Source organism: Chiloscyllium plagiosum, chromosome 31 (genome assembly GCF_004010195.1).
Source record: "Chiloscyllium plagiosum isolate BGI_BamShark_2017 chromosome 31, ASM401019v2, whole genome shotgun sequence".
Lineage (NCBI taxonomy): Eukaryota > Metazoa > Chordata > Chondrichthyes > Orectolobiformes > Hemiscylliidae > Chiloscyllium > Chiloscyllium plagiosum.
This window is the reverse complement of record NC_057740.1, coordinates 41454741-41465408: the sequence shown is the minus strand read 5'-3', so window position 1 is coordinate 41465408 and position 10668 is coordinate 41454741. Positions and strand designations below refer to the sequence as shown.

The 10668-nt window shown below is 44.3% G+C and overlaps 1 protein-coding gene across 1 annotated transcript in view; it reads left to right on the top strand.

The window, feature by feature from the left end:
* Positions 1-362: 362 nt before the first annotated feature.
* The window catches only part of mpv17l2 (MPV17 mitochondrial inner membrane protein like 2), an 18177-nt gene continuing 7871 nt past the window's right edge, over positions 363-10668 (top strand). Inside the window, exons 1-4 of the mRNA XM_043721499.1 lie at positions 363-1596; positions 3402-3563; positions 6054-6130; positions 7423-7551. Coding sequence (XP_043577434.1) covers positions 1407-1596; positions 3402-3563; positions 6054-6130; positions 7423-7551 — 558 coding nt within the window. The 5' untranslated portion in view covers positions 363-1406. The remainder of the gene's footprint in view (positions 1597-3401; positions 3564-6053; positions 6131-7422; positions 7552-10668) is intronic.

The window sequence follows — 10668 nt, the reverse complement described above, 5'->3', positions numbered from 1 at the left end:
AAAAGCCCTGTTCGGCCCCTCGAGCCTGTTCTGCCAATCAGTCAGATCATGACTGACCCTAGGGATTGATTACATTCTTCTCGAACAAAAAGCAGTCAGTAATCAATCAGTAAAATATAACTTTTCAATAACTTATTCCAGGAGGTGCCTGTGACTTTAAAAGATTATTACAGGGTAACCCCTCCTATTCTAATTGAATATTAATCTAAGTAAAACAGGACATTGACGGTAGAACGATGTGATTGGTCAATAGCGCCGGCATGTTGCCGAATCACTCATCTTTCATTGGTCAATTGTTGTATCAATCAAACCCATACCTGGAACTGATTGGTTGAAAAAACTGATACAATTTCCTTCCGGATGCTGAGGAACGTGGTTGAGATTCAGTGACAGGAAGGGAAAGAGAAAATGAGTGAATAAAAATATATGTAATCTGGGGAAGGAAGAGGAGAGAGACAGGACCAGAACCAGAACCAGGAGACAGAGAGAGAGAGAGTGGATTTAGATAAGGATACACATAGACAAACAGAGTGGGATCAAATCGTTAACGGATGGTGAGCAGAGAGGGATAGACGTATAGTTGGAGATGTATAGATAGTCTGACAGGGAGCGAAAGAGAGGAAAGGAGCTGGAGTAATAGGGAGACAGGATTGAAATAGGGATACAGACTGCAGGGTGGAGAGAGGGAGAGGGAGATGGAGTAATAGAGAAGTACAGACTGCAGGGTAAAGAAAAAGGAATAAAATTCCCCAGGAACAGGGAGTTGAGGGCGGCGTTGAGCTGGGGTCCCCTCAGAACTGTGGAAACATTAGGTATCGACAGTGTGGGGAGAGGGAATGGGCTAAGAAAGACCAGTTAATTGAGGGGACCAAGGATTAAGGAGGGAAGGGAGGTCCAAAAACTGGAATTATCGTGTCATCTTAAAGTTCGAAGTTCATCTCCTGCTCAGGCAGAGTTTAGTTTGACCTTCAGAGCTGGTCAGTGGCCGGAGACTGGACAGAGAGCCCCAGGAATCTCTGAGAACTCCGCAGTCTTTGAGTTTGATGAGTGCAAACGGTTTACAGAAGCAGAACTTGAATGTGTAGGTGCAAACTCTCCATTAAGAAAAAAAAACACTTGCAGGAAAAAAAGAAGCATTTTGGCATAGTGTGCTGATACTGCACGGAGATAAGTTATTTTACATAGGGGGAGTGAGAGTGGCCCATTGCAGTTGTGAGAAGCTTCAAGGTTAGATAGTAACCTGGAGATTAGGCTCTTTCAGGAGTTTTTCACTTTTAACATCCTACAGGCTGGAAATTTCAAGCTGACTTTGAGAAGTAAGAGCGGAGTAGATCTCTTTTGCAGAGCAACATTAAAAGTTTGGAGTTAGTTCAGTCAGTGGGTTAGCCCTGCCTTCCCAGTACAGAATGCCTGCTCCTCCAAACACAGCTTTCTCTGTCCGCCTGCTCGCTGTTTGGAAATCTCTCTTCACTGGCAGGTATCTGTTCGTCACTAACACTGTTAGCTGCGGGGCTCTGATGGCAACTGGGGACATGATACAACAAACCCGAGAGATCTGGCGGGAGCCCGACCGTGTCCGGGAATGGGCTCGAACAGGTAATGCATTTAGGTAGCGCCTTCCACCAGTTCAGCGCCTCCCAGTGGTGTTGCCCTGAAGTGCGGTCGCTACTGAAGATACTGACGAGAGTGAAATATCTGCGCAGGGACCGACACTCCTCTTCAAGATAAAAACTGAAAGAACTGCTGGAAATCAGAAACCAAAACAGAAAATATCAGTAGGTCTGGCAGCATCTGTGGAGAGCGATCAGAGTTACAGTCCGGAGCCAGTGATACTCTCTGTTCTGATGAAGGGTCACTGAAGCCGAGAGGTTAACTTGATTTCTCTCCAATGTAACACAGGGGTGCAGTACTGATGGGGGCAGGTCTGTCACTGTATAACACTGGGGTGCAGTACTGGTGGGGGCAGGTCTGTCACTGTATAACACTGGGGTACTGTACTGGTGGGGACAGGTTGTCAGTGTATAACACTAGGGTACAGTACTGATGGGGGCAGGTCTGTCAGTGTATAACACTGTGGTACAGTACTACTGGGGACCAGTCTGTCAGTGTATAACACTAGGGTACAGTACTGGTGGGGACCAGTCTGTCAGTGTATAACACTGGGGTACAGTACTGATGGGGACCGGTCTGTCACTGTATAACACTGGGGTACAGTACTGGTGGGGACAGGTCTGTCACTGTACAATACTGGGGTACAGTACTGGTGGGGACAGGTCTGTCCCTGTATAACACTGGGGTACAGTATTGGTGGGAACAGGTCTGTCGCTGTATAACACTGGGGTACAGTACTGGTGGGGACAGGTCTGTCGCTGTATAACACTGGGGTACGGTACTGGTGGGGAGAGGTCACTGTATCACTTAAAATCATACAACACCAGGTTACTGTCCAACAGGTCTACTTAGCAGTATAAGCTTTCGGACTGCTGCTCCATTGTCAGGTCGCTCGCAGAGCAGGATCGTAGGACACAGAATTTATAGCAAAAGATCATCGTGTCAGACACTGATGCAATATATTACACAAATCTTGATTGCTGTTCAATCATTCATCCGTAAGAATGGGTTTTAGGTTGCGGTTCATTAATATGTAAATCCCAGAACTACTTTCAAGTCACATTCCCCAGATAACTTAAGGTTTGTTTAAAAAAAGTGACATCTCAGCTCCAACAATGTATTAAAAGTGTGCAGTTAGAGTCCATATGTGTTCCAATCTTGAGTCAGACTGATTCTCTTTACAAAGTATGAGTTTGTAAAATGTCATATGGCTTATAAAAAATATTGACTGCCACTTAACAGCAATCTAGGTTTGTTCAATATATTGCATCAGTTTATGATACTATGATCTTTTTCTATAAATTCTGTGTCCTGTGATCCTATTTTACTAGCTCCCTGATGAAGGAGCAGCGCTCAGAAAGTTGGTACTTCCAAATAAACCAGTTGGACTATAACCCGGTGTTGTGTGATTGTTAATTTTGACCATCCCAGTCCAAAACCGGTACCTCCACCTCACTGTATCACACTGGTGGGGACAGGTCTGTCCCTGTATTACACTGGGGTAGGGTACTGGTGGGGACAGGTCTGTTTGTGAATCCTCCCAACAGCCAAACACCTGCATGCACTGGGAGGCAGACAACGTGTTCAGTCCTGAAAGTGGAAGTGCAGCTTGTGATGGCGTTGTAAGTTTGAGCAGCATCTGAGGATTGATATTTTCTGTGTTTCTCAATATTTGTACATAGAAGGATTATTCCTTTGTCTTAATTTTGATTCCAGACTCAATATTCACAAAGGAGCTCTGTATTTCCCAATGTCAGTCTCTCCTCCCTGTTTCTCTCACTTATCCACAGGACGAATGTTTGCAACTGGCTGTTTAATGGGCCCTTTTGGGCATTTCTGGTATGGGGCCCTGGATCGAAGGTTCCCAGGAAGGACCAAACGCATTGTGCTGAAGAAGGTTTTGTTGGACCAAATCATTGCCTCGCCCATCTTTGGCCTCATCTATTTTGGCGGTATGTGTAACTAACATCGCTGCGCCCAAAACGACCTACCTCCAACCAATTCTCTCTACCCTCTTCCTATACTCAGGGTTATAGGTGTGTGAAACCTTTCTCCTGTCCCCATTCAATCTGTATCTGACAACTCATTAACCTGCAAGGCAGCATGACACTGCGCTGTAGAGCATACAGTAACAGTGGGACAGGTCTGTCACTGTATAACACTGGGGTACAGTACTGGTGGGGACAGGTCTGTCACTATAACACTAGGGACAGTACTGGTGGGGACAAGTCTGTCAGTGTATAACTAGGAGAAAGTGAGGACTGCAGATGCTGGAGACAAGAGTTGAAAAGTGTGGTGCTGGAAAAACACAGCAGGCCAGGCAGCATCCGAGGAGCAGGAGAATCGACGTTTCGGGCATAAGCCTGACAGGTCTGCCAGTGTATAACCACTGGTGGGGTCAGGTCTGTCAGTGTATAACCACTGGGGTACAGTACTGATGGGGACACTACTGTGGGGATAAATTAAAAAGGTTTAACTTGAAAGCAAATTGTAAAGAAAACTTATCAAACTAAATTAGAATGTTATTCCAGGGCTGCCAACACCCAGTCCAAACCTTACAGCACCCACTCGTCATGGACCTTGTGTGCACCACTCCACTGATACCATTAACATGAACCATTAACATAAACAGCCACTGTTCAGTCTCCTCACGTTAGTGCTTGGGCTTGAGGATTTTATTGAGAAGAAAAATCTCAGGCATCGGTTTTGCTCCACCACAAACATCTTATTTATTAAAATAAACTTCCTGATGCCTTGATGTGAAGTGTCTAAAGTAATCTCAATGACACGACACCTTTATTGGCTCTTCCAATTTAAAACACTCTGTAATGTAACCTTGGCTCTCGCCCAAAATACATGCAGGCCCCACAACTTATCAGAAGCACACCTTTATTGAGAAAGCGTAGGAAAAGCCTCGTACTCTGCACAAGCTGTAGTTAGTTTAGGGTTCGGTTGTTACCCTTGAGTTATCTTAACCTCTCAGTTCCAACACGTTTTGGATTTGACTGATTAGTTTACAATCCTTCATGTGATTGACTTTTCCCAAGAGAACTGCAGCTACATGAGCAGTTTGACTGTCCCTGACCCTCCTTAGTACCTGCATACACCTCCTGACCAAGATAATTTGGCTGGAGATTTACAGTTCCCTACACGGTTCAGCATTGATTGTGGCCCGAGTCAGACTGACCAATTCTTTACTACAGTTGGAAGACAGGTCAGTTGCTTCAATTCCAACCTGCTTTTGATTAAAGTTGAACATAGCATAACCACATCAACTGTAATCTCGTGTGAAGAAGTGGGACTGGACTTGAAATGTTAACTCTGTTTCTCTCTTTGTAGATACTGCCAGACCTGCTGAGTTTCTCCAGAAATTCTTGTTTTTGTTTCAAATCTTCAGTATCTTTGTTTTCATAAAATCCTGATAAGTGCGGTTAGAGGCCATTTGGCCCATAAAGTCTGCACTGACCCTCCAAAGAGCATCCCACCCTATCCCTGTAATCCTGCATTTCCCATTCCACGGCTAATCCACCTAATTTGTACATTTTTGGACTGTGGGAGGAAACCCACACAGACACGGGAAGAATGTGCAAACTCCACACGGACAGTTGTCCAAGGCTGGAATTGAACCTGGGTCCCTGTTGCTGTGAGGCAGCAATGCCAACCACTGAGCCAAGCAAACATTTGTCTGTTGCTCAGGATGTCTGAGAGCTAATTGTCCTTGATGTACAGTCTGTTCTGATATAACGTGATGGTTCCATTCTCATGCCATCTCGCGCTATAAGGAAATTGCACAATCGCTGCCCCATTTAAACTGATGGGGTCAGAACCACGTTATAGCCAGTACGGGTAAGGAAAGTTCTTCAATTGCTTTTATACCAATTCACGCTGAAGAAACAAATGCTATAGCAGAACTGACTGTATTTCACACTGAGCCTAGCTGAGTATGGTGATTGAAACAATGCAGTTTTTCTCCACAGAGAGACCAGTTCTGAAAACCCAGTTCATTAATTCTGGGTTGAAACATCTCCTGCTGTTTGGGCATGACACGGCAATCCCACAACGATGGACAGATGTTTGAATTAGCCATTTCCCTCCACAATGGGAAGTTTTTTTCACCAGTGGTCAGATTCCAATGCTATTGTGTTTACTGATCAATCTCTGGACTGCATTAGGGCCGAGGTATTTCCCTGCACTATTGACCCGTGTTATGATATTGATTCCCTCATGCTGAGCCAGTGTCTGTATTTGTACAGAGGGTTGATATTTACTTGCAGCTGTGTGTCCACTGGGTTTGAGGTGAGTTCTCCTAATTTAGAGAGTAATTAATGGAGGGATCCCACAGCCTGGGTCCGATAGGATAGAGGAACATTCAGATTTCAATAGCATGTTAAAATCTCTTGAGATGAATGTTGAATTGAAGATGTGGTGATATGTTTTGACAGGAATGGGGATGTTAGAAGGCCATCATCCAATCGAATGCCTGATGGAATTCAAGAGGAAATTCTGGAAATTTTATATGGTAAAATATTGAAATTCTGGTTCTTTGATGAATTGATTTTGGATGATTTATCATGATTTTGTCCTTTATAACTGTGGACCTTTTTGGCAGGAACTGTACATCAGTCCAATAAGCAACACAAACCTTGTTTAAAATGTTCATATTATAAATGACACTGGGAAAATGACAAATCCTGATCTGCATTGCTTAATGCCACTTCTGCAGTACCTCAGGTGGTCGCACACTAGTTTTGAGTCTCGAAGTTGTGAGCTCAAGTCCTAATCCAGATCCCCAGCTGGTTGGGCTGAAGAGTCTTCCTTCTGTGCTGTCTGACTCTCTCACTCGAGGCTGACAGACTCGTGCAGAGCTGAAGGAGTGCTGCTCTGTTGTAGATGCTGTCGTTCAGGTGAGACGTTAAATCAAGACTCTGTCTGCTCTTTCAGCTGGATGTAAAAGATGTATTGTGTTATTTTTCAAATAAAGAGCAGCAGAGTGTCTCTTTGATGTGCTGACCAATGTTTATCCGTCAGTCAATATAAGAGTAACCTGGTCATGTGACTAATTAGTTAATTCTAAAATTTGTCCAGATTGGTTACTTTGTTTTTTTTTATTCTTTTGATGTAATTTTGACATCACCAGCAAGGCCAGCATTTGTTTTCCCAAACCTATTTGCCCTTGAACGGAGTGGTCTCTTCAGAGGATAGTTAAGAGTCGACCGGATCACAGTGGGTCTGGCGTCAGATGTAGGTCAGACCAGTTAAAGATGACTGATTTCCTTCCCTAAAACTGATTAGTGAACCCGATGGGTTTTTACAGCAATCAGTCACCGTGGCTGAGAATAGCTTTCAGTTCCAGATTTATTTTATCAATTAAATGTAAACCTCACTAGGTGGTGGGATTTGAACCCATGTGCCCAGAATATTAACCTGTATCCTGGATTACCACTAGACTGTTCTCTCAACTTGAGGAAGGCTCCCTACTTTACAACAGTGACTGTAAATCAATGAAATACTTATTTGGTTGTGAAGCAGTTCTGGGATCATAGGCTGCTATATAAATGCAGGTTTAATTTCTTTCTTGGACCTATGTTCCAGAAACAGAATTCACCTTTCATCACCCCAACATCTTCCAAATTCAGTGAAGGGCTTTTGAACTATGGTCAAACTTGGATGTTCAAAGGGGATGAAAGTCACTTTGTAAATTTCAAACTGTCTCATGGCAATGCTGAGACTAACCTGTCTGTCTGAAGTGGGGTTGAGGTTTTTGGAATCGTCAAGGACCTCTGATATTTTAATCCGTCGTCTTCTTTCCAGGCGGATTTGATGTTGTGGCCTGGAGCCCAAATGATCAACTTCTACTTCCTTTCTCCAAAATACCGTGTCCTCTACGTGAATATAGTGACAGTCGGCTGGGATACTTTCCTCTCCTACCTTAAACATCAGGTAGGTACTTACTGCGCGGAGCTAAAGTCTGGTGATGGATTTGATTAGATTACTTACAGTGTGGAAACAGGCTGTTCAGCCCAACAAGTCCACACCGACCCTCTGAAGAGCAACCCACCCAGACCCATTCCCCAACATTTATCCCTTCACTAACACTATGGGCAATTTAACGTGGCCAATTCACCTAACCTGCACATTTTTGGATTGTGGGAGGAAACCGGAGCACCTGGAGGAAACCCATGCAGACACGGGGAGAATGTGCAATCTTCACATAGACAGTTGCCCGAGGCTGGAATTGAACCTGGGACTGTGGTGCTGTGAGGCAGCAGTGCTAACCACTGAGCCCACTGTTTGACCTGAATACTGCTCCACCTCGTCCTCCTTCAATTACACCCTATGTGAGGTCAGATACCAAATTAAGCTCCCTCTACTCCTTAAACGGAAAGTGAACCTTTCTCAACTCCTTTCAACTGAGAGTAAAGCTCCCTCTACATGCTTGAACTAGAAGAAAAGCTCTCTTTAAGGACCTAATCAGGTGTACCCTAGAACTCTGTGAGGAGCTAGGGAAGTTATTGCTGGACCCTTGCTGAGATACTTGTATCGTCGATAGTCACAGGTGAGGTGCTGGAAGACTGGAGGTTGACTGACATGGTGACACTGTTTAAGAAAGGTGGTAAGGACAAACCAGGGAACTATAGACCAGTGAGCCTGACGTCAGTGGTGGGCAAGTTGTTGGAGGGAATCCTGAGGGACAGGATGTACATGTATTTGTAAAGGCAAGGACTGATTAGGGATAGTCAACATGGCTTTGTGAGTGGGAAATCATGTCTCACAAACTTGATTGAGTTTTTGAAGAAGTAACAAAGAGGATTGATGAGGACAGAACAGTGGACGTGATCTATATAGACTTCAGTAAGATGTTTGACAAAGTTCCCCATGGGAGACTGATTAGCAAGGTTAGATCTCACGGAATACAGGGAGAACTAGCCATTTGGATACAGAATTGGCTCAAAGGTAGAAGACAGAGGGTGGTGGTAGAGGGTTGTTTTTCAGACTGGATGCCTGTGACTAGTGGAGTGCCACAAGGATCGGTGCTGGGTCCACTACTTTTCATCATTTTATATAAATGATTTGGATGTGAACATAAGAGGTATAGTTAGTAAGTTTGCAGATGGCACTAAAATTGGAGGTGTAGTGGACAAATTACAACAGGATCTTGATCAGATAAGCCAATGGGCAGATGGAGTTTAATTTAAATAAATGTGGGGTGTTGCATTTGGGGAAAGCAAATCTTAGCAGGACTCATACACTTAATGGTAAGGTCCTAGGGAGTGTTGCTGAACAAAGAGACCTTGGAGTGCAGATTCATAGCTCCTTGAAAGTAGAGTCGCAGGTAGATTGGATAGTAAAGGAGGCGTGGGTTATACTTTCCTTTATTGGTCAGACTATTGAGTACAGGAGTTGGGAGGTCATGTTGCGATTGTACATGATGTTGGTTAGGCCACTTTTCGAGTATTGAGTGCAATTCTGGTCTCCTTCCTATCGGAAAGATGTGAAACTTGAAAGGGTTCAGAAATGATTTCCAAGGATGCTGCCAAGGTTGGAGGATTTGAGCTACGGGGAGAGGCTGAACAAGCTGGGGCTGTTTTCCCTGGAGTGTCGGAGGCTGAGGAGTGACCTTATAGAGGTTTATAAAATCATGAGGGGCATGGATAGGATAAATAGACAAAGTCATTTCCCTGGGATCGGGGAGACCAGACTAAAGGGCGTAGGTTTAGGGTGAGAGGAAAGATATAAAAGAGACCTAAGGGGCAATGTTTTCACACAGAGGGTGGTACGTGTATGGAATGAGCTGCCAGAGGAAGTGGTGGAGGCTGGTATAATTGCAGCATTCAAATCGTATCTGGATGGGTATATGAATTGGAAGGATTTGGAGAGATATGGGCTGGATGCTGGCAGATAGGACTAGATTAGTTTAGGATATCTGGTTGGCATGGACGAGTTGGACCGAAGGGTCTGTTTCTGTGCCGAACACCTCTGTAACTCTAATCTTTTAAACTGAAGTAACACTTTTTATTTAAAACACAGTCTTCTTCAAACATTCCCAGGACAGGGGCAGCAGAGTTAGACACAGAGTAAAGCTACCTCTACCCTGTCCCATTCAAATATTCCCAGGACAGGGGTCGCATGCAGTTATATACAGAGTGAAGCTCCACCTACTCTTAAACTGAAAGCAAAGTTTTGTCCACAATTTTGCACTGAAAGTAAAGCTATCTCTACAATTCCCCCCCTCTCCACATCAAACACTCCCAGGACAGGGAGAACACAGAGTTAGATACAGAGTAAAGCTCCCTCTAGACTGTCCCCATCAAACATGGGGTTGGATATGGGGGGAAGACTTCCCTCTGTGCTTTCCAGGCCTACCAGCTGAGCATTGCCTGCTACAACAGTGTTGTAATATTTACTGTACAACACCATTGGTATTATGATTTATAATTAGTATTGAATCAGATTTGTATTGTGAACTTTGGTTTTGTGCCGAGCCTATTAGCTGAATGGGAGGGTAGAATTGAGGAGACACTGCAATTAAACTCAAACTCCAGGGTGAGAATTGTAACTGCTACAAAATCAGGAAGCGTTAGTGTGGAGGCAGGACATTGTTTTTTCAGGGACAGGGGAAGGTGACTGCGAGATTTCCTGTTCTGTATTTTAATTACTGTCTGGGGAGAGAAAGTTAGACTGACTTTAGTTGTCTCCTTTTCACAGAATCTCCCAGCATTGTGCCTGTAAAGAAAGATACAATTAATTATGTCCTCTCCCTCACCCCGTTGCTCATTCCCCACTGCTGCGCCGTTAGTGTCACCCTTTTTAAGTATCTATCCAGGTTTTAATTCAAAGTTACTGTTCAGTTTGGTTCCACCATGTTAAAAAATTCTATCAAAAGAAACCGAAAAGATGTGGACTTCCTTTGAGTGGAGAGTTTATAGACTATAACAGCACAACAGGTCTCTGCCCCAGTTCCAGCTGAGGGCCTGTTATAAATAATTTTTTAATCAATCTCTCTGGGCCTGTTATGACACACCTCCCGGGCATGTGGAACCCCCGGGGGTGGGGGGG